At 39.1% G+C, this 25,184-nt stretch overlaps 1 protein-coding gene and 1 pseudogene across 1 annotated transcript in view; one reads left to right on the top strand and one right to left on the bottom strand.

Moving 5' to 3' along the window:
* Positions 1 to 4,180: 4,180 nt before the first annotated feature.
* The window catches only part of DCHS2 (dachsous cadherin-related 2), a 113,135-nt gene continuing 92,131 nt past the window's right edge, over positions 4,181 to 25,184 (bottom strand). Inside the window, exons 15-21 of the mRNA XM_054066045.1 lie at positions 23,767 to 23,877; positions 19,414 to 19,622; positions 17,781 to 17,932; positions 14,375 to 14,505; positions 12,597 to 12,883; positions 9,645 to 9,783; positions 4,181 to 7,895 (exon numbers count right to left, since the gene is read on the bottom strand). Of these exons, the coding sequence (XP_053922020.1) occupies positions 5,296 to 7,895; positions 9,645 to 9,783; positions 12,597 to 12,883; positions 14,375 to 14,505; positions 17,781 to 17,932; positions 19,414 to 19,622; positions 23,767 to 23,877 (3,629 nt within the window). The 3' untranslated portion in view covers positions 4,181 to 5,295. The remainder of the gene's footprint in view (positions 7,896 to 9,644; positions 9,784 to 12,596; positions 12,884 to 14,374; positions 14,506 to 17,780; positions 17,933 to 19,413; positions 19,623 to 23,766; positions 23,878 to 25,184) is intronic.
* Positions 11,087 to 11,176, top strand: LOC128852198 (U6 spliceosomal RNA; annotated as a pseudogene).

Below are 25,184 nucleotides of genomic sequence, written 5' to 3'. Positions count from 1 at the left end.
CAGTAGCAAATCAGGCAGCAGACTGTAGTTTACATAAAAGTAGAACGAGGAAACAGTAAGTGACCTTTTCCTTACAGACCTTCTCAGACTTCTCTAAGTCACTCCAAAATAAGCATATAAAGCAAGGCTTGCATCAATCACTGTGAAGCAGAGGAACTACTCCAAATCCCACCCTCCTCCCTCCTTCCCGTTCCATGCTGGTTCTACTCTCTTTTCCAGGCTCTTGATTTCCCTTCTTTTAATGCTCCTTCCTGCTGGTTTACTGCCCTGCATGCCGGGGAGACAGCTTTCTGCTGCCAGTGACTCTTGTTACAGTACCAGGGAGGCACACGTGTTGTCTATTTCTTCCAGGTGCATTTTTTATTCAAGCTCCACTGAAATCAGTGGAAGAAGTCTTGGGGTGTTGGATCAGAACCCAGTATTTTCAAACCTTTTGAGATTAAATGAACCCTACACTTTGTTAAAAGGGAGATGCTGGAAATAAGTCTACATCCAGCTAGATGAGGCTTGAAACAGGAATTTCTGAGGTCAACACAAGGAGGTTTGACTTGCTACTCATTTCTTTTGGTTATGGCACCAGTAGCCCAATTTTAGAAACTTTTTTGTTTCTAAAACAAAGTTTGAAAGTTTGAAAGTTCTCAACAAAATGCTGTAGGCATATACAAATCACAGTGAGGTATTCCGCCAGGTCTGGCTAGTGAGTGGGCATCTCGCCCCATCCCTTCTCAAATCTGACCTTATATATTAGCTACTGATGACTGATCAGTTCTGTCAATAAACAGCTCAACTTCCAGTTTCTGAGGTTTTTGAGAGCTTTTCATAGGCAATTAACATGCAGTTTTAAGGAAGGTGATCAGGATTTCGTCAAATACTCTAAGCTTCAAAGAAAGCATTAAAGGTAAGACTGTTTTCAAGTGGATAAGACGACACAGACAAGGCTGACAGTTTTAAGTGTAGTTTGTAGTGTGGTAATCCTTTGATTTAAACATAATATTCAAGAAATTTGAGTTTACTAATTGCAATGAGATTTTCAAGAGAAGTTTTGAATACCACGGTGGATCGCTTCAGTCCTTTACTATGATATCTGCATTTTCAGACATTTGGTTTGGCATCTAAAGATTCATCCAGCACCACACTTGTTTAAGACAGTCAAACATTTATACAGTGATGGGGCAGCAATTTTGATTTTTGTGACTATCATCAGCTAAAGCATTTGGTATTTTCTACATTGCTCAAGTAATCATGAGTCAAGAAATAGAACCATTTTGAAATTCTAGTCTACCATGATGCCTCTCTGTATTCCTTATAGATGTTCTTCTATTATTCCATATATTTTAGAAGAAAAGCATCTGACATTTTATGAGGAATAGCTGTACCAGCAATGTAAAGTGCAAGTCTAAACCAGAAAGTTTGAAATCTTCAGTTTTCTTTTCTATAAGGCTCCTTCTTCTTTTGCTTAGGCATCCAGATTTTTTTCCAAAGTTTTAAAAATGTTGTGTGTGTTTATGGTGGAATTTTCAAAGCTACCAGAAGGAACTGGATGCCAGACTGCAGCTCTTTTTAAAGAGATCTGAACATCCGAATCCATACACAGATTGAATATACATTAGGCTTTGTATACTTGCTAGTGAACAAATAGCAGAGCTAGTAGCTATGTAGCACCCAAAAGTACACCAAATTTGATTCCGCAACACTTTTTTTCCAACCAGATCTACAGAGACCTAAGCCACATACTGCCATAATGAGTTGGTTCTATTGTGTCAGACACCACAAGCAAGAAGCTGGAAAGTCATTTCACTAGCAAAGTAAGCCAAACTCTAAACATAAACTTCCCACCACAGTATATTAAATTATGAAGTTGCAACTGCCTCCTATTCCACTTAGTGTTTTTACAGGATTTTAAGGAACCACTCTCCATTCTCAACCAACTCGTGCCAGTTTCCTCCCTGCAAGGATTTCTCTGTGTCCTTCACCCCCAGGGAGTGACTTTCAAAGAGGAGGTCTCAATGTGGCCACACATGCCTACGATGGCCAACTGGATTGCCAATTGGCCTTTGACCCCATCAGCTAAAGCCATACAAGCACAATCATCAGCCTGGTGCTAGCCAGCGTTCTAATAACATTTTGTCAGGGCAGTAATTTTTGGCTTATAGGTCTCCCAAAGAGAAGAGTTAAACATAGTTCTTCAGGAAGCTATGTATCAGTTAAAGAAAACAAATAACAGACAACACATAAAACTGACAGCAACCAAATGTAAATGACAGTAGGAATCAGCAGTACAATAGACTTAGCAACAAGGGTTCATTTTTATTGGAATTATTTTTTATCTAAAATTGCTTTAGGAACAATTCCTGTCTTCATCTATAGATAAAATACAAACTAAATATAGACCTGTCTAGGTAATCAGTGGTTTTAGTATAATTTTAGAAAATATATATATATACACCTTTTTATAATCTGTAAATTATAGTTTCCCTAAAAATATGGAGGTTTTTCCTCTTTGCACAGGAATCTGGTTGAATGTCAATTTAATGTTTAGTACTGGTAGACGGAATTTTGATATCCATTTGGTATTGATTTACACCAGTGTTTTCAAGGCTGCCAACAAGCAAATCCAGAAGGCAGGCAGCCAAAATTCCAGAAGAGACAACTGTCTTTTATTTTATAGCTTATGCATTTTGAGCTTAATATGATTTTCCATTAACAAGTTCTGTACCTTCTCCAAAGTGCTAAAGCTGGTGTACAGACTTGAAAAGTAACACAGCCAATTCAAGGCAAGGTAATATTAAACTCATGGTAAATTACAGAAGTTATATTGCTTACTTAGAGAAAAAAAACCAGTAAGGTTAAAAGCACTACAAGTGATATATTGCAAACACTTGTTTCAATGGTCTCATTTCTAGGCTTGACTATATATGAAACAACAATGTATCAGCTAAGTGTTGTTTACCATTTGATATAGAATGAGCAAATACTTAAAAGGTAGGGCAAAGATTGCTGTAACACTTAAATGGAGCAAAAAGTATGCATTGGTTATATTGCGTGCTTGATAAATAGGATGTAAATCCTACCTATTGTTTTCAGAAAAGTATTGAAAACAAGATGCATTTGAAGGAGCCAAAAGGGCACAAACAGAAACAGAGGTTTTTCCACTTTTCATGCAGCACTACAGGAAGTGGGCAGACATTAGCATGCTGAGGTCCACATCTTATGCTAAACACAATGACAATGCTTTCTAGTGATTTCTACTGCTAATACTATTCCCTTTGCAACAGCAATATTAGTGAAGAAAAAGTTACTCATCAGTTAGCCTGGACTCTATACATGAATGAGGACCTAACTACCACTACATATCCATCACCGTGGAAGATTAAACACCGTTTTGCCATGGAAGGCATTTATCCTTCCACGCAACACCCACTGGAATAATGACCCCTATCAGAGCAGCACGTGCTCATTGCTTTCCAGAGCTATAGCTGCCACTTGACCACCATCACCTTAAAGCAAAATCAGATTAGCTAAGTAGTTGGCTATATAGAAAAGGCAGATCTGTATGCCATGTGTCCCTCCTGAAATTATAACTACACAGAACACCACAAAGAACACCTCTCATTTTATTATAAATTAGTTCACAAGTTAAGGCATACAAGCCAAAACCAGACAGGCTGTAGAAAGCATGTTTACAGATGGAGAATAATATTCATTCCGAAATAATGACCTTAAACTAATACTCCGTGTTCAGATATAGACTGGGAATGACTTCTCTTTGCTTTCTTCTTCCTGGCACAGATTTTTGTCTGACTGTAAAACTTGTCATCCTGTCTCACTTCTTAGTAACACTTATCTATCTTAATGCGTTCCAAAGCTACATTTTGTTTCATACATCACAGCAGTATAAAGAAGAAATGCCAGCTTTAAAAGAAGCACTCTTTCACAGAAGCATGGACCCTGTTGCATGATAGTACCAGAGAAGGTATAGCCTTAGAAACAGGAACTTATTCAAACAGGTTATAAGCCCACAGGCTGTAAATCTTGACATGCGTGACAGAGGAAACAACAAAAGCCACTGCATGCATGATGCCGATCCCACAAGATCACTCATCTATCTGCACTGTATGCTTTTCTTCCACCTGTTACGACATGTGCAATACATACCTCTGTACACATCCAACTTGTAACAGACTCCCAGGCACTAATTAGATATTCCTCTATAGCCCAGTTTTAATATACGCAACAAAAAAGACTTTTAAATACACACTGAAAAGAAACCAGAGTAATTTAGATATATTTCTGTGTATTTTATTGATCCAATATAAAGTATGTGTATGTGTCTAGATACACATATATACACAAAATACCATACGTATGATACATACAACAAACAAGCCCAGATTAACTGGTCTTGCAGAGATATGCCCAGCACAAGACTAAGGACCAGGGTGGAAGCACACAAACCTTTCCGAACAGTAACACTGTCTGTTCCTACAGCTGCCTGGGAACCAGGACAGCTTCTGTAACAGGACAGAAAGACAACAGGTATTTATTTTAAATCTAGTAATAGAAAGATGGATGCTTTTATCTTACCTCTGGTTATTCTGTTTTCCAAGGGTGTTCTGTTATTATTCATATAATCATTATTTGCTGGCTTTACATCAGGAGATAAATAAATGATGCACAGAAATTGCGAAGTGCGATGCCACAGCACAAAGATAGGTAATATAACCTGCTACAGAGCCATGGCAGATGAGCAAACTGCACTGGGCACAACAGGTTGTTTGGAACCAGGGACTGAGATGTGGGAAGTCTGGGCAAACACTCAAGAAAAATCTCAGTAGGAATCCTTGATTTATTCTTCGCTCATCCTCAATCCTGCCATGCTTACACATGCTTCTAGCATCCTTTTCCAATACCACTACAGAAGCAGTGAGATCCCACCAGCATGCTAATAAAATTCTTCCACGGAAAAGAGCTACTACCATTTATTTGTTATTGACATATTTTATGAGCAAGACAGGAAAATTGGTCATGTTGGTTATGGGGCACCTGGCTGTGTGATTTACATAGGAAACCACAGTTGTTGGGAGCTGAAAGGGGAGAAGCCTCACAGTGTATTCCAGGAAGAACAAGAAGGATAACTACCAGGTTTGTGGCTATTTTATATTTTACCTTTTTCAGCTCATGAAAACACAAGTAATACTGCTGACATAGCTTTTACAAGAATATTCTGCTTGTTGAACAATAACAAAACACATTTCAAGCCATATTTTTCACCATAAACAACTGCATCATAATAGCCTAGACCTGAAGTTCTTCTTCTGTTACAAGTTCATGGCTTGGCTCAATAAGACATGTTCCTATCATTTTCCCATCAGACATTACTGGAGAAGCAGTGGGTGTCTGTATGGTAAGTAAAGAGAGGGAAGGAGAAAAACTGGGGGTCATGGTGGGTGGAGGATATCCAATACTATGAATAAGGGGAGAACGAGGGTGTTCTTTAAATGCTTGCCCTAATATTATATTTGGCTTTCGTGGTAGCACTGTCCTTATGCCAGGCTGAGCTACTGACGTTATCAAGGGGGGTGGGAAAACAAGAGATTTCTTCTCCTTAGGGAAGCTATGAATGTGTACATTTTCATCTTTCAGTTTTGCAATATCATTAAACACTGAGGCAAGACATTGAAATCTAGGTTCCCAGCTGACCACACAATCCCAGTTATAACCACCTGTGAGATCCTCATCAGAGGTGCTGAGAGTTGCAAGTGTATCATATCCACAGTCCTGCCCACCTGACATCAAGACGCATTCTCTTGTGAGGTCTGCCATTATGTCTTTCTCTTTTATTCCAGTTTTCTGAAGTGTTTGAGGCAACATTTTATGCACACAGGCTTCTTCTCCACCTTCATTGGCTTGCACGCTCTCCATGCTTAGCGTGACATCCATTTCTCCAGACTGACAGGAGAGCTGATCAGATTCTCTCGGGATCCCTGAATCTGGCACTCGTGAGCTGCGCTCGCTCAGTATTGAGCCAGTGCTCTTTCTGCAAGGATTCTCATTGATCCTTTTGATCTCCTCATCCTCTGCAGTTTCTCCTTCAGCAGATCCATGGCCACTGGAGTCTGAATGCCTGCAAGGGACACCGTCATCCTTCCCCTCTCTGACTCCTGCTTGGCTCAGCCATTCTGCTATGGCACCCATGGGAAGCATATTGCTCTCAGTACTTTGGATTTTCTGGCAGTCCTTATCTATGCTGGCTAGATTCATATCACTAACTGAGGAGCATACTGCTTCTTTTTTCACACAAGAGTTCACCAGATCTTTCCGCCTACATCTCAGAATAAACACAATAAGACTGACCACAAGCAGTAGAGACACTATTAAGGAGGTTGAAATGCTAATGGTCAGGCTGTACGCTGACACTGAGGGATAACTCTCAGGTGAATTAGAAACATTTACCAAAACAGTGCATACTGTGAACTTCGACTCAGTTTTGGGACTATGGGCTCTAACCAACAATTCCAAGGTGTCATCATTCCTTTTGCTGCCACTTTTATTTCTGTGAACAGTCTGAGTCAAATAAATATTACCACTGGTTTGATTCACAGAAAAGAATGGAGAAGTTTCTAGCAGGGAGTAATGAACAACTCCGTCCAGTCCACCATCGTTGTCTGATGCGGTCACTCTGCCAAGCAACTGCCCTGCTTCATTCTTCTCAGGGAGATTAAAGAAATACTTATCTTGTGTAAACACTGGGTCAAATTCATCTCTGCCCTCAATATCTACCTGAACTGTAATGGTAGCCTGTGAGTCACCTTTGTCTTTTGCTTGGATTATAAGACAGTACTTATTCTGACTTTCATAGTCAAACATTTGCTTTGTATGAATATCTCCTGTCAAAGGATCAATGAAGAACATGTCATGGTCTCTAGGAGCTTCACGATGAGCCAGACATGAAGACTGGATGGAGTAAGTAAGGTATCCATAGGAGCCTTTATCAAAATCCAGTGCATTAACAGTGCACACAGAAGAAAAGGTAGGCAGATTTTCACTGACAACACAGCTCAGGCTGGGAAACACAAACAGTGGGGCATAATCATTGTCATCTAGGACGCTAACAAGAACAACAGAAAAAGCCACGTTTTTTATATAAGCTCCTCCATCTGTGGCTTGGATGATCAAAGTAAATTTCATGGTATCCTCATAATCTAGTGTTTTCATCAAATCCACTGATCCCATTTTCTCATCCACATGAAAATGTCCCCTGTCATTTCCAGAGATGATAGCATAAGTGATCTCCGCGTTAGCGCCTGCATCACAGTCATTTGATGAAACTTCAGTGATGTGACTACCCACAGAGATGCTTTCTTTGACATGAATATGGTACTCGGAGCTGATAAATACTGGAGGATTATCATTAACATCCAGCACAGTTATGAGCACAGTAGCAGTTGAATTCAAGGAAGGAGTTCCACGATCAGAGGCAAGGAGGACCAAATGGTGAGAAGTCGTCTTTTCCCTGTCAAGAACATTGTTCAAAAGAAGACTGCCAACAAGTTTGTAGGATGTTTCTGACTCAATGATTCTTGTTTCTACAGAGAATAAATTCTCAGCATTGCCATCAATAATGGAGTATTCAACATACATGTTATCATGTGCCCAGTCATAGTCAATGGCTGAAAACGTAAGGATACTTTCTCCAACCGAGGCATCCTCGCTCACACTGAGATTGTAAAGAATCCTTGTGAACTGAGGGGCATAGTTATTTACATCTTCTACGTGCACTTCTACAGAGGTGACTGCACTCAAAGCGGGACTGCCACCATCTGTGGCTTCTATCAAGAGCCGAATAATGGAAATCTTTTCCAGCTGTGTCACTGGTCTTGTGGCGAACACTGCACCTGAAAATAAAACAGAATTAACAAAACCCTATGCTTCACACTCACTAAGGCAAGTAAATGTGATTCCAAAAGCTGAATCTAATCAGTCATATTTGAAAAATGACTCAACAGTAATAGCTGCAAACCCCCAAGAGATGGCTCAATGTCCCGATGGAGCTTGGTGACAAGTGGTGCCCCTCAGGGGTCCATATTGGGACCACTACCGTTTAATGTCTTCTTCAACGACAAAACCAGCAGGATTGAGTGCACTCTAAGCCAGTTTGCAGACAACACCCAGCTGATCGGTGCGTCTGACTTGCCTGAGGGATAGGACGCTATTCTGAGGGACCTGGACAAGCTTCAGAAATGGGTCCATGTGAACCTCATGAGGTTCAACAAGCCGAGTACAAGGTCTTGCACATGGAGAGGGGCAACTCCTGGTAACAATACAGGCTAGGGTAGGAAGGGATTGAGAGCAGCACTGCTGAAAAGGACTTGGTGGTACTGGTGAATGAAAAGCTGGACATAAGCTAGCAATGTGTGCTTACAGCCTAGGCAGACAACCATATCCTGGGCTGCATCAAATGAAGTGTGGGCAGCAGGTCGAGGGAGGTAATTCTCGCTCTCTACTCCACTCCAGTGAGACCTGTCCTGGAGTATGGCATCCAGCTCTGAAGCCCTCACCACAGGAAAGACATGGACCTGTTGAAGCGGGTCCACAGGAGGGCCACAAAAATGCTCAGATGGATTGAACACCTATCCTAGGAGGAAGGGCTGAAAGAGCTCGGGTTGTTCAGCTTGGAGAAGAGAAGACCCCAGAGAGACCTTACTGTGGCCTTTCAGTACTTAAAGGAGGCTTGTAAGAAAAGTGAGGACAAACTTTCTAGCAGGTCCTGTAGCTATAGGTTTTAAACTAAAAGAGGGTAGGATTCAGCCTAGATGTAAGAAAATAATTTTTTGTAATGAGGGTGGTGAAAAACTGGAATAGGTTGCCCTGAGAGGTGGTAGATGCCTCACCTCTGGAATCAATCAAGGTCAGATTGGACAGGGTTCTAAGCAACCTGATCTAGTTGAAAGTGTCCATGCTCATGGCAGGGAGTTGGACTAGATGACCTTTAAAGATCTCTTCCAACCCAAATTATTCTATGATTCTAAGAAATCATAGCTAATGCTGAGAAGCTAAGGCCTACCCACAATGACACAGTATCAAACACACATACTGCATTTAGATCAGCAAAAAAAATTAAATCTGTTAGCTATTGAAGAAAATAATGTACTTTGGAGAGAGCACTCTCAATTTAGAAAACTTTTAAATTCTATTTTGGATTATAGGATAACAATCTCTTTAAAGAAGTATTCTTAAAAACATACCGCCCAATGGAGAAGCTCCATTATGACAAGTTCAACTTATACTGAAAAATCATAAGTATGAACTTAAATTGAAGGAGATCTAATACATCGGCTGAAACATTATGAATCAATGCAAATCATACAGCAACTTGTCTGTAAGATTGCATCAGAGGAATAGCATCCACAGGATGTTGAGACTAGCTGCTTTGTGCACGGTTCAGGGGCAAACTGAGAACTCCAGTCTTTAATGTCATCACTTCTTCAGTAATAATGGCAGATTTAGCCAAAACACATGATGGATTTTGGCCACCAAAGATTTCTAGAACTCAAGTGATCACTGGCAATGGGTGAGGAAGTACAATAAGACTCTTTCATTTACACTGAAAAAGCTGAAATAAACAACCATGTTTACAGACTCACCATTTTTGTGATCAATGGAAAATCCCTGAGGGGAAGAGAGGATTTTGTAGGAAATCATTCCATTGTGTTCTGAATCCCTATCCACAGCAGAGACTGTCAGAAGAGCGGCATCCATAGAAATGAGCTCTGGCAGCCTCACCTGACATATAAAGCAAAATTACAGTTTTTATAAAGCTTAGTAAAATGAAAACACTAGAAAAGACAATAAAAGGGTAAAACTTACAGGCTGATGAATAGGCAATAACACATATAATTGACTGAAAAGAAGCAGCGTAACTTATGGTCCACACAACACATCAAAACATCAGGATCGTGGAGAGAGAAACTCAGCTGTTTATGTTAGAATAGTCAATAGAGTTGTTTTGAATCAATTAATAACCTTACCTGTAATGTCTGCTCTTATCTACAAAAAAATTCCTAGCATTTGCACTTGCTTAAACTAGTCTCCAAAATCAGACACGTGAGGGTACAGGAAAACTTAAGACAAGGTCCAAAAATCACTCAAGCATTAACAGGGCTTTTTTTTACTGAGAATTTAGACTTAGGAGATTAAGTGAGCAATTTACACAAATCCATACATCTCAGACAACTGAAAGTTTCACAGGTGCCTAAAGTCTGTCCCATAGTTATCTAAGTGACTAAACTACTGCGCCTACACTTGCTCAGAGATTGGAATTTCTTTACTAAGCCAAACTTTTAGCATCATTAAATCCAAGTCTCCTGTAGTGCCTCGTATTTTTGTCTCTAAGCTCATGCACCACATACATAAAGGACCAAGTCAAGCTGACAGCTCAGTTTACAGGACCACAGAATGGCTGAGGCTGGTGGGCACCTCTGGAGGTTATCTTATCCAGCCCTTGCTTAGAGCAGGGTCACCTAGAGCAGGGTGTCCATGACTGTGTATAGTTGAATTTTGAATGTCTCCAGCGATGGTGACCCTAAAACCCCTCTGGGCAACCTGTGCCAGTAGTCAGTTTAAAAAGAAAAAGAAAAAAAGTTTTTCCCAAAGTTTAAACAGAATTTTCTCTATTTCAGCTTGTGCTCACTGCCTCTTGTCCTGTCACTGGACACCAGAGAGGAGAGTCTGGCTCTGTCTTCTTCACTCACCCCACTAGTAGTTACACACATTGGTAATACCCTCACCGAGCCTTCTTTTTCCCCAGGCTGAATGATCCGTGCTCTAGGTTTTCTTAGCCCAAGCTCCACAGCCTAGCCCCATACAAACAGGTCCCAAGGAAACAACTCCTCTGGCAGCGTCACCTTCCCTGTGGCAGCCTTATTGAAGCTTAACTTCACCTAGGGCTCCAGGCTTTGTTCCCATCTCTAACCCTAACACTGAGCCACTACATGTGCTGAGCCTTAGCCCAAGCCCCACAGCCTTAGGGCTGACGAAGTCAGGGCAAAACCCTTTAAGCAGCCTATGGCTGAGAGCCTTGTATATCATACTGGCTTCGGCAGCACACGTACCAAAACTGGAACAATACAGAGCAGATTAGCATGGCTCCTGCACAAGGATGACAAATTCTTGTTTTCCAGAGAGCTGGGGACGCTGGTTGACAACAGCTTCATCATGAGTCAGCAGTGCCCTGGCAGCCAAGAGGGCAAACTGCATCCTGGCGTTCATCAAATGCAGTATAACCACCCAGTCAAAGGAGGTGGTCACTCCACTGTATTCAGTGTTGGTGCAGTCTCACCTTGAATACTGTGTGCAGTTCTGGGCCTCACAATTTAAGAAGGATGTGAAAATCTTCGCATGTGTCCAGAAGAGAGCAACAAAGGTGGTGACAGAGGTGGCATGCCCTTAGAAGAGCGGCTAAGGACTTAGGCTTGTCTAGTTTGGAGAAAAGGAGGCTGAGGGGTGACCTCATTACTCCCTACAGCTTCCTGAGGAGAGGAAGTGAAGAGGGAGGTGCTGATCTCTTCTCCCTGGTATCTGGTTATAGAATGCATGGGAATAGTTCAAAACTGCATCAGCAGAGGCTTAGACTGGACATTAGGAAGCACTTCTTTACCAAGAGAGTGGTCTAACACTGTAATGGGCTTCCTTGAGAAGTGGTTGATGCCCCAAGTCTGTCAGTGTTTAAAGAGATATTTGGACAATGACCTTGATAACATGCTCCAGCTTTTGGTCAGCCCTGAATTGGTCATACAGTTGGACTAGATGATTGTTGTAAGTCCTTTCCAGCTGAAACAGTCTATTCTACTCTGTTCTGTTGGATATCTGTTTGGATATGCTCCAAATCCTTTAATCACCTTAATGGTCCATAGTTTACCATAGTCAAAAACCAGCTTTGTTTTGTTGGACAACATGACTTCTAGACTAGTCTAGCAGTTCAAATGCTCGTCCAAAAGTGCAAAAGCTGAGGTCTGCACCCTCCTCAGTCTAGTAGGGGATGTTTCAGAGGTCAAAACTCGTATCTCTCACTGCATAGATGAGTGCCACTGCTATAAGCCAGTTACACAATTACAAATGATATATGCATAACCTACCACAGAGGCATTTGCTACACCTTTGTGGAGCTGTATAACTTCAGAAATTCATGCCACAGTAACAAGCCCAGAATAGATGTATCCATTTACCATTCTCTCAGAAGAAGGAAGTTCTGAACACTGGACCCTGCCCCCTGGTTTGGATTATATACAATAACTCCCAGTGATGAATGTAGAGTGTTTGGAGCACAGCTAGCATTCGCACTAGCACTTTTCTTATGAAGTCAGAAACCACAAACTTGAAAGCTGAAGAATTCCCTCAGTCCTTCTAGCAGAATTTCTAGAAAGGGGCTGGAGCTTCCCATGAGAGCTCTGCTCTGTTTCTGCATAGTAATAGTTTACAGGGAGCTTCCTTTACAGTGCCAAAATGCATTTTTAAGACAAATATAAACAAGCACTCCTACTATTTATCATCACATATAGAAAAACATCACGTTTGTTGTCCATTTGCCACATTCCCACCTGATATAAATCCTGAGTAAACACTGGTGGGTTATCATTGATGTCCAACACAAGGATGGTAAGCTCTGCTTCTGTTTGATGCACAGAATCTGAAACTATGATTCTCAGTTTATACACGGCAGTTTCTTCAAAATCTAATGGCTCCACCACTGTGACTACACCAGTGTGTTGATCGATGGCAAATTTCATTCCATGACTATTATCATAAATAAAACCAAACTGAAGTGCTGGTCTGGAGTCTGCATCACTTGCTGATACTTGAGTCACTGTAAAACCAGGCAGGGCATCTGAAACAATAATTTTCAGAATAAGTCATAGCTAAAAGATGATGCTACAATTTCTGAAGATTTCACCAATTCTGTATTATTGTTTCTTAGATAAATGCAACCTTTCTGTATTAGCTGTTGCTGTATTTTGGCCTTGTTTTTTTAGAATAAGAGAAATATCAGAAAATGCTATGGAAACAGTAGTGCATTTCTTTAAATGCATCTGCTTTGTCTCACTTCTAGTTCAGGTTTTCGTTAGAATTTCCCAGATCTAGTGTAGCCATAACTGTTTCTTAACCAGCAAGAGGAACGCTCATGGTTTTCCATGTGCATTTGGGTGACATGAATTTATTGAACAATACCAAACTTCCAGAAGAATATTTAACTGAGGCATCACAGACACCTGGTCTTTGAAAAGCCAGTGACTGCAATTCCAAAGCTTTTCCAGAGGAAGAGAAGGCGACTGAGAGACAGACGACATTCAGATGTACCTGCGTGGCACATAAAGAGCTTAAGGTATATTTCTGTTAGATTGAGAAAAGGGATACAGACAACTTTTGTTATGTGCCAAACTGAAAGCACCAGAGACTGCAAACTAAATGCATCAGTGACCATCTAACAAACAGAAACTCAACCATTTCCCATTTGCAATCCTCCGGTTTTAACACTCAAACATGTGGTGTGATGTCCTCAAGCAAACGTTCTTAAATGGAATACAAAAACCTAAATAAGTGGCTAGCAGTTTACAGCTGCTGTGAATCTATGAATCTTGAACTTGTCATTACTGGTGGGATCTAAATTTAGGAAAGGCTAGAAGAATATCACTATAAAGACAGCCTTTCTATCTTTTGTTAACAGGAGTACCAGAATTTAGGCACCCAAACCTTTATAAATGTTCTGCTGTATATCTTAACACATCGCATATATGATGCCTGTATTCGAAAATGCTGGACTTAAGATTAAAAATCTGCAAATGTTCAGCTTATGTCACACAATATACCAGATGTATGCTAAAGTGATAATTCAGGAGCTCCTGCGCCCTTCTCTTCATGATCATTAACTCAATCAAGCTACAGAACATTTTAAGGCTTCATTCAAATTTACAGAAATTATGTTTTTCATCATAATGAAGTTAAAAATATCTCGTTTCTAGCAATCCTGGTTTTAATACAAAGTATTTTTATTGGAGAAAAGCAGAAATTGAATACATCTGAAGAATATGACGTTGCAGTCCAAAATGAACAGATTACAGATGTACTTCTGTAGAGTTTGTTTTCTTCTTTCTGAATTGCCTATGGTTTTGCTCCAAACTATTCTTATACACAGTGTCTGAAGATTAAGAATAATGCCTCTGAGAACAAAAGCAGATCACAATTTACTCTGATATTTCAGTAGTGATACAATTCACTACCCTTTTTACTGGAATCACCCGGTTACACAAATCACTGAAAGCACTATCGTTGTTTGATAAATCCCAATCTTAACAAAACTTTGCTGTGCTACCACACTTACTTTCTGGCACCTCCACTTCACCTGGTGGTTGGACAACTGGAGCATTATCATTAACATCTAACACTTGTATCTGCACAATACTTGTAGAAGAAAGTCTCTGGTTTCCTTTATCAGCAGCTTGTACAACCAACCTACAATTAAAGGAAACTAATTGTCATTATTGGTCACAAATCACAGAATTATCCACCAATGTTATAAGCAGGGGAAAAATTACAAATTAAAAGATTAGCCCTTTCTGTTCTTCACCGCAACTCTTGAGTGACATCTTTCTTTCTGTAAGGCTGACTGTCTGGAGTTCTGTTTTTTGTGTCTTGCAGGAACAATGTCCAGGAAATTCTAGGTAGCAAAAACATACCAAATCATACAAATAAAGAGGAATTATTAATTTATATTAATTTCATCCAATTTCACACCAAATGTAGATGGTTCAACAAGCCAGCAAGAAACTCTCAAATAAGACACATTTCTTCAGTTGGCAATTCAGAGAAGGAATTAAAACTTAAGTACTGAATAGTCCTTTGGAGGAATCTGACTCTCCTCATTGTTCATAAAGGAACAACGGGAATATCAAAACTGGGTAGCATGAAAGCATTCACAATAATATTCAGCCAAAATGTCTGCAGAGAAATCGAATAGGTCCCTTGTTATAAATGTAAGTGATAAAGTGAAAAACCTGAATACGTGGATCATTTGACAGTGGTGAAGTTCCCACTGATAGTAGTGAGACCAGATTAAGAGAGTTTGCCTGTACATTTCAATTTTACACTTGTGTAAGGATGGGTAGCAGATTCTACCAATGACTATTTGATTTCAACAAACAATAGAGCAAAGAAAACAGCAAGCAATGACCTGAGAGACACCAATCACAGCACTTTTACTCTCTGTGGGAACTAGCTGTTGAAAAATAGAGCAAATGTTTATTGTAAGCAAAGATGGTTAAGAAGACTTCACTCTCACTCAAGATAGAAAATTACCCAGAAGTGAAGTAAAAATTAAATTTAACTCAACTGGTGCTCTAAAAATGGAACAGATTAAAAAAATGAGAACACTAAGCTATAGGAAAGGATATACGTGTCAGAGAATGGCATTTCTATTAAATGTTTTGGGTACTAGCAACTGTTTCCACATTTCATCATATTTTCTGGGTTTCTGCAGATCTTCTGAGTGTGTCATTTCTCCCTCTTTCTTCTAAGTCACAGTTTCTGTTCAACGTGTCAAATAGATAGAATCATAGAGTCATTTAGGTAAGAAAAGACCCTTAAGATCAGCAAGTCTAGCCATAAACCCAACACTGCCAAGTTCACCACTAAATCATGCCCCTAAGTTGCCAGGTTTATACATCTTTAAATACCTCCAGGGATGGTGACCTGGCCACTTCCCTGGGGCAGTCTGTCCCAGTGCTTAAAAACCCTCGTGGTGAAGAAATTTTTTCTAATGTCCAATCTATTAGTAGATATAACTACCTAAAAATTCACATGACAATATGGAATACCAAGTCTGTTTGGTGAAACAGGTTGCCCAGAGAAGTGGTAGATGCACCATCTCTGGAAACATTCAAGGTCAGGCTATTTAGGGCTCTCAGCAACCTGATCTAGCTGAAGATGTCTCTGCTCATTGCACGGGGGTTGAAATAGATGACCTTTAAAAGTCGACTCCAACCCAAACTATTCTATAATTCTATAACTCAAGCTGCGGATTGTAGCACTTCCGTTCCTGAACCACGCCAGCTTTGCTGAGTGCCCTTGTGGTTTCTGATGCTGACAGAATACATAACTTGTATTGCAGGCGAGTATTCAATTGGTGACCGTGTACAATTCCATATAGAAAGTGTATTTTTTCTAGAATGAATATTGGTAAGGTATACATATGGAAATATTTTACTAAAAATAATAATTTTCTAAGGTTTCAGGAAAAAACTCTCATAAAAACATCTCAGCCAAGGCATTAAAATTAAGGTTCTGTCAACACTTTCATTATAACTCCTCTTATAAGGGATTTAGAACTTCTGGGGATGAAAATGTTCAATTTAGATAAAATAAACAACTCCTTGTAAATCTGAAAGAACCAATGGTAACATGTTGAAACTAAACAGGAAAACAGTTTTGAAAGCTTCTTTTGCTATTCACTTTTCACCTAACAATGTACAGATTAATAAAGAGAAAAAGAGAAGGAATATGAACCTTCAGATTCCTCAAACAGTCAATTTAAAATGGTAGAATTCCAACATAAATACCAAAATAAATCAGGTTCCCAGTTAAAGACAGATACGACAATTACTACGCTTATCTGTTTAGTGCTTCATCAACAGTATGAATCCTTTGAAGGATTTATTCCAGGCATTCTTTTAAAGTACTAGTTACAAATAAAACATATTATGCTATTTAAATGACTAAAAATCAGAACTGATGTTTCTGATCCCATGAAAAAGTGAAAAATAAACTCAAAATTAAGTGTTCTGCATATTAAGTTAAAACAAAATGTTTCCTTTATGATGCTATTATCAAATTATACTGATTTTTTTAAAAATCACATTATATTTATCTTTTTTATGTGGTTTTCTAAAAGTTATGCTAGCTCATAAGAAGTCTGATTGGATGTTTAAAAATCTGAGGCCCAAGAGGACAGGAAAACTTGCAAATACTTTAACTGATACCAAAACCATATGGAAAAAAAAGGTAATTTCTACTGACACATACATAGAATTTTACTTTTTGTAGAGATTGCAGTACATAAAAATGGAATATTAATGAATCTGCATACTCTCACTTTCTCTTCAAGGTATAATTTATTTGTTTCTAATTCCAATTATGGCAATTATTGAGTTTTTCTCAATTCTGTTGAGAAAAACTGTCATGTCCACTTGATCACATTTACTCACAGTTTTGTGAAAAACAGGAAACAATTAATACTTAGTACAAGACAGCTTATAGATGGCAACAGCTTACAGAAGCATATTTATTTGATTACGGTGAAGAAAAATTGAATATATTGTAATGAAAGAACATAACACGTTCCTGTTTCTTGGATTTGGTTTGAGTGCTTTCTCTGTTTCTTTGCGTATTTACAAAAAAACAGTTCCAGAAAGGGAATGGCTGCACAGTTCTTAATAAAGTAAAATCCAGGAACTGTCATTATTCTTATAGTGAAGCATCAGGATCACTTCTATCAGTAAGTGTTGCAAGTGACCAAACAAGACTAGACCTCTTCCCCTAAATTTGAGAAGTGTGCAAGAATCCATGATACAAATGGGCAGCTGCTGTGCTGTTCTCAATGCTGTCTGGCTTGTACCCAGGCTTTGTGGGTAATGGATATCAACTGAAAACTGTAAAATACGTAACATGAGCCATCTCAATTTAAAGTAAACAAAAAGAAGAATATATTTTTTATAAGAAACTTGCATACAAACCTGTAATAAGAACTGCTTTCATGATCTAGGACTGCATTAGTTGCTAAAATGCCTCGCGTTGAATCAATTAGAAATGTTGAATTTTCATTACCAGATATAATTAAGTATTCAATTTCTCCATTCATCCCACTGTCAAGGTCAGTTGCAAATATCTGTTTGGGAGCAAAACTGAAGCTTAATTCAAAATGGCAGAATGTGATTTCAGAAAGAAAAATATTTTACTGCAGTCATCTATTTATAATCACTTTCCACTGAACAGATTTAAGTTAGTAATTACATTGGTCCCCAACATGACTGCTAGGCGAGGTCACAAAATCTGCTCACGAACTGCAATAGTACGCACATGAATTCTTTCCCTGAATAATCTGAAGTTCAGCTACATAAAGCACTAGGGCTGAATGCAATCATTTCACACTGCTGGTATTACTATAAGGATGCTTTTAGAATGCTGTCTCTGTTTAGTGTATAGAAATGCACTTTCTCAGGAGTCCAGTACTGCTCCTTGAAGTATTACTGCTATGCAAACATAAAAAGGATAAAAGTAATTAATTGTTAAGATTTCAGAGCTTTCACAGGAAAGTTCTTTAATAATATTTTAAAATATCAACAGAAAACATGAAAGGGGCAGACACAAGCTATAAAACCAACAGAATAAATGACGTTCAACAGCAGTGAAGAGGAATCTTCTCAAAGATTCCTCTGTTTGAAGAACCATTTTTGTATTTTTCTGGTTGGTGAACAAGTATTATGTGGAATACGGGATTCAAACCATAGCAGAGGCAACCAGTCAAAATGAATAAAAGAAACATAATAGAATGTATTCTGTCATAAAATTTTGACTACACATCTGGGTTGACTGCCTTTTGATTTTTATCCATTGCTGGACATATGTTTCTATGAATACAATGTCCATCAGTTTCTAATCACATTGCCCTGGAGGCATTTGTAGCTTTCCATTTATTTATTCTCTAGAGGAGGAATATCTTTAGTACCTAACATGACCCTCACTGTGACCTGACTTGCAATGCAAGAACATGTACTGAGGAAATTATGTGTTCTTCTAGTCCAACTGATGTCTTCTTTTGCTCTGACATGGCCAGCTGGAAACACTTTAGAAGAATGGATCCATTCAGAAGAAGAAGTGTTTGTACATTTAAATTGAGACAAGCTGCTCTTTAGGCATCAGATTTTAAATTGAACACTCTACTAGTCTGATGAGTTAAAAGTATTCTTTTTATTGCTATAGCCATTTCAGCAGATGCATTAATGCACGACCTAGACTATATTGTAGCCAGAACTACAGCTTCGAATGGTATTTTTCAACTACTTGAAGAGAGAGATTTTTTTTTTAAGAAAAATAGGAATTTAAATCCCAGCTGCACAACTAGCAGCAAGATAAAGAATTCTTCTTCAACTTAACAAACCTGAATGAAAGATAGGAAAGGTGGTCTAGAAAAAAAAAAATCATTGAATATTTCAGCTATCTAAGCAAAGCTGTAGCAACATAAGAATTCCACTCCCAGTTTTTAAGTTACAGTAGTCCAGAAGAGACCTAGCAGGACTGTAGTCAAGAACAGATAAACCAACCTTTTTAACTACAGCACTGGGCTTGGGAACATATATTTCCACTTACCTGTATAATGTCTGTTTTAGTTTGGCCTTCCCACACGGATGCTTTGTAACATCTTTGCTCAAATTTAGGTACATTGTCATTCATATCTTGTATCAGAACTGTCACTCCACAGAGCACTGACTTCAAGCTATTTTCAGCCAAAACTGAAAGATGTATTTTATTCCTAACTTCGTAATCAAGAAACTTTGGCTCTTTTACTGTGATCACACCTGGTTTATTAAAAAAAATAAAATAATCAAGATGTGACTTATGTAGTCAAGAAAAACCACCCAAAAATGCAGTTATGAAATCCCAAACATTTGCTCTCTCCTTCCTTGAACATAGCAGAATTCCAGCAAGCTTCCCACTATGTCCTTCCTCTATCTACTGTCACCTCTGCATGCTAGTTCTTGTACAAACATCAAACAGCTAAGTTTTCACTGACCAACCACCACACTGGCAATTTGCTAAACCAAAGCAGACTGATTTATAGACAGATAGAAAAGGAGAAATTGCCTGCACGATGTACTCCTTGACATGTGACAATAAGCCTGGGTCTGAAGAGAGTCTTGACCCTCATCTGAGAGTGGCTACATCTAGCCTTCCATCTATATCCAAATGGGGCAAATAGCTGTATCGATTTCTCTGTCCCACTGACATACAGCTAAAACACTGACTCCTGATGCAGTGAGCCTCTCCTGCCACACCTGTTATTCTATTGAAAATAATCAATGAAAGTTATTGAAACTACAGATGCAACTACACATCTCCACATTAAACCCAAGCCTTCCATGGGAATCCATGGTCACTTTTTCAATTTCTAGGTACTACAGCACAATACAGTAAAAAAATACAAAAAATACAGTAAAAATTCTTTATTACATCTAAACATCAAACATAGTTAATTTGTATGTTTACTTCATTAGAATTCAGACTCAGTTTTGCATGAGTTTCTTAGTAATTATGCTATGAATATCCCAACCTGTTGGGATATGCCAAAGCTGTTGATAATATAAAAAAACTACTGTGGTTCTCCAAGCTAATGCTTTTTAGTTTTTATTTTCTAAGATAAGCAGCAATGATTGACTATTGTTTACGGATACGTCCAGCATTCAGGAATTGTGTCTTGAACTTAAAAGCTTTCAAAGCTAACAGGTGGTCTCTCGCCAGCACAACACTTAAAAATTACCACATTCTGCATACAGTAAAAGCAACATAGACAAAGGCAGAAGGAATACACTTCAAGAAGACAGATAATAATGGAAAAAACTAGTGTAGAGTGAAGTAAATAATCAAGGTTGAGTACGCCACCTAGGAGGAAAGAGTGAAAGAACCAGAGCAGCTATTCCAGAAAAGCACACACGAAGAAAAAACAGGTTGACAAGTCTTCAAGTATGTAAAGAATAGGGGATTTTGCCTTTGCCTTCTATGTCTATTGTTATTATTTTAAAAAGTACTAAGTTTAAATAATTTCAACAAATATTCAGACAAACATGAATAAAACCTTTCCATCTGCCAAGACTTGTACAGGCTATTGAGAGGGTGTGCAGAATTACTATCATTGGAGTTTTTTAAAAGTTTATGCCTTTGGGTCACTTTCTACTGTGCTTTATATGATTCTACAATATAATAATTCCCTCAAGGATGGGAGAAAGTATTTTCCAAAGCAGGGTTAATTAACATCAGTGCTTGAAAAGTCAGGTAGAGTAGACCTTTGGCTGTTCAGTATACTTATGATATAGAGTGCTTCAATAAACATAAAAATTCTTCTGCTGTAGAAACAATGGGTAGAGAGTTACTGGTGTCAAAATTAACACTGAGGTAAGATCTGCTCTTAAAATGTCCTAAAAGGCCACACTTCAATTAACGTTTTCTAAGAAACAGAAGAAACAAAAGAAAGGTTTCGGAAGAAAGGAAACAGAAGAAACCACAAATATATTAAAACAGGATTTGTGACACCCTATGCCATAGGAATTGCGCTATTATTTGTGAGAAGAGGGCTGTAGCATATCACAGAAAGAACTGGTCTGTCTCAACATCACACCTAACCTGAAGATCTCATCGCCCAGACAACTGCACACGGACTGTGGTGCCAACAGGATGGGTTTGCAGGGTCCACCCTAATAATGGATACTGACATCAGACAGAACAACTGCCAAGAGCTGGATGCTATACAGACAAAACCACTGCTACGAGGTGGACATGCCTGAACAGGTGCATGTTTTTGGTGGGAAAATAAGGGGCAGAGTTAGTGAAATAAGCTGATTAGCAAGGCATGACCCCAAGCATATAACGGACAAAGCAATGGTGAGGATAGGAGAACATTCTCCCACCAGACTAAGCATTGGATTGATGGGATGCCACAGCACTGTGGGGGTACCTATCTTTATCTCTCTCTCCCTCCCTCCCTCTCTCCCTCTTTCTCTTTCCTCCTCCAATGCATGCCTCATAACCGAATAAACAGTGGCACGTGACCTCATTTGAGTCTTAATTCTGTGTCCAAGTACCCGAACTAAACATAACCGTATCTTTATGACACGTATTAGAGTGCATGTGAGACTTAAAAAAACTCATGTAACCATTTTCCAGTCTGATAAAACTTGATAAAAAAAAAGTAAAATCCTGTTCGATGCCCCCCTCCTTTTGTTTTTTTTTTTTTGAGAGAAGATTCATTTTCTTGGGGATAAACTTGCCAGTGTCTAAGATGTTCTTTAAGATTAATCTTTCTAGTTTTATTTCAGTGAAATAAGAAGGACTTGGAAATCAAGTGTATGCTCTTTAGGTGCCCCTCATCAATTTAACTGTCCACCACTAGCATCAGGTCTACAGGACTACACCATTTGATGACTGCAGACATCAGAACAATCAGAGATCAAAGCCTCTAGGCACAAAGAATCATAGAATCACCAGGTTGGAAAGGACTCACTGTATCATCGAGTCGTACCATTCCTAACACTCCCTTAAACCATGTCCCTAAGCACTTCATCAACTCGTTCCTTAAACACCTCCAGGGAAGGTGACTCAACCACCTCCCTGGGCAGCCTGTCCCAGTGCCCAATGACTCTTTCCGTGAAGAATTTTTTTCCGATATCCAGCCTGAATCTCCCCTGGCAGAGCTTCAAGCCATTCCCCCTTGTCCTGTCCCCTGTCACTTGGGAGAAGAGGCCAGCTCCCTCCTCTCCACAACCTCCTTTCAGGTAGTTGTAGAGAGTAATAAGGTCTCCCCTCAGCCTCCTCTTCTCCAGGCTAAACAACCCCAGCTCTCTCAGCCGCTCCTCGTAAGACTTGTTCTCCAGCCCCCTCAGCAGCTTCGTTGCTCTTCTCTGGACACGCTCCAGAGCCTCAACATCCTCCTTGTGGTGAGGGGCCCAGAACTGAACACAGTACTCAAGGTGCGATCTCAACAGTGCCGAGTACAGAGGGCGAATCACCGCCCTGAACCTGCTGGTCACACCGTTTCTGATAGAAGCCAAGATGCCATTGGCCTTCTTGGCCACCTGGGCACACTGCTGGCTCATGTTCAGTCGGCTGTCAACCAGCACCCCCAGGTCCTTCTCTTCCGTGCAGCTTTCCAGTCACTCTTCCCCCAGGCTGTAGCGCTGCATAGGGTTGTTATGCCCCAAGTGCAGGACCCGGCATTTGGCCTTGTGGAACCTCATGCCATAAGAAAAACATTTGATAAGAGCACAACGTAGTTACACTACTTCTGTGAAAAATTGCTTACACTGTCTGTGCCATCCCAGAAAGCCTATTGCTATTCAGAAGGTATTTATGAGTTGAGAGGCAACTGGAGAGGCTATGCCTTAGATGTGAGCCTGTAAATACACATGGGGAATGTGCTGCTGTCCTGCCATCAGAAGTTGCTGACCAAAGAGCAGGTGAAAGCAGACCTGCTGCAGAATGCAAACACGATCAAAAAACTAAACTAACTTGACTTTCAGACGTGTCACGGCTTGCCTGAAACAAACAGCATTGAACTCAACAAAGGTCTAATGCTTCCTATGTTTGGATTGTTTTTATTGAGTTTTTTGGCAACTTTATTACGAGAAACAAGATAGAGTCTCACTTGGATCAAAAAACAGTAGCTTATCAGTTCTCAACATCTGGTGACCAATAGTCAATCAGAACTGAGAGTTTTAAACAGAAATACTGGTGTTTGATTTCTTTTCACATCAACTTTACAATAGTGCAGATCTCTCCACCTTCCTGGTTTTACTAATGATTTATTCATTGTACCTGGAGACTCATACACCAAGATACCTTGTTCATGTGGTACAAATTCCATATATTTTAAAGACTACACTCTTTAAGCTACTGACGCTTGAAAAATAAATACATAGAGAAATAGAGAGAGATAGATATAAAGAAAAGTACCTGTACTGTGGTGTATGGAGAATATACTTTCTTTGTCACTGAAGATGCTGTATTTTATGTTTTCTCCTGTAAATGTGTTTTCATAAGCTTCTACAGTCAGAACTGATGTACCTGCGAAAGCAATAAGACATTTTCATCATGTCCACTTTAGGAGATTTTAGCCTGATTTTATATCACCATGATTAATAGCTGATGCACAGACAAGTATCTATGTACTTGTCTAGGTGCTTATTCAGCTTAAAATAACATAAAATAAAACAAGTCCCCATAACACTTCACTGTGTTAAAACTTCATAAGCAAGGCATTCTCTACCCCTCCTTGCTGAGTAAATTACTCATCTGATCACAACTTCATCGTCTACCTAAATAAATGATGTTCTAACTTCTCCTAACTGCAAAATCCCATGTAACACTAGAACTACCTCTTACCTGAAGTCGTATGTATTCCTGTTATTCAGATAGTGCTGTGTTTGATCATTTCAATCTCACTTTTTCAACCTTTTCAAAAATTCTTTTAAGGAAAATTGGGGGTGGGGAGGAGGTTGTGCATCATAAGAATGTATGTTACCTCTGAATCACCATAAAGAATTTATTTTTTCCTTTATCTGATTTCAGTTTGGATATTTGAACAACATTTTACATGAAATTTTAAGCAGTCACCTTCTGACAGAGAGAATGAAAAGATGAAACTGTACGCACTGCTAAGTGTCAAAGCAAGCAGAGATAAAGAGAACCCAAATTCAATGAAAAGACCAAAGATTTAATATAGAATATAAAAAACATTAAATAAAAATCCTCTTCAAAATAGGGTTAGAATAAAAATGGGGAACTGAATATGTTATCCCAATCACAATCATTGCGTTTACCAAATGGTTAGGAAATTTTAAAAGTGCTACCAAGATTTCCAAATAATTATCATTTTTGAGCGAGTTCTAAATTGTTTGGCATATGTGGCAGTTGATTTTAATGTATTTTAATTGTTTAATTTAATTGTAATTGATTCCATTAAACTGTGATGGAATGAGGTTACTGTGCAACCTGAACTCTTTCAAACAGCATTACAGACAACTAGCTATTTAATTACATTACGAAGGGCATGCTGTTCACACTCATGTCCTGGATTTTAAAGGGAAGGACTTTATCTTTAGTGCAAAAACTAAGAGGAAAGGCTGCTCTTACTATTATCTGCTAACTTTTTTATTTTAGCATTGTGTCTTATTAATTTTTAAACCCAGGAAATTTGGGGTTAAGTGGTTTGTCACTCGCTCCTAAAATCTGACCATCAAAAGCAAAAATATGCTGATCTTGACAGGTGCAGTTTTCTGCACTAATCAATATATTTATAAGATATTTACTAGAAAAGGTCTGGAAGTAAGAACCAACTGTCCAATATGTAAAGACTCATATGAACACAGCAC

This window comes from Cuculus canorus, chromosome 4 (assembly GCF_017976375.1).
Source record: "Cuculus canorus isolate bCucCan1 chromosome 4, bCucCan1.pri, whole genome shotgun sequence".
NCBI classification, from domain to species: Eukaryota; Metazoa; Chordata; class Aves; order Cuculiformes; family Cuculidae; genus Cuculus; species Cuculus canorus.
This window is presented reverse-complemented; position numbering and strand designations above follow the sequence as displayed.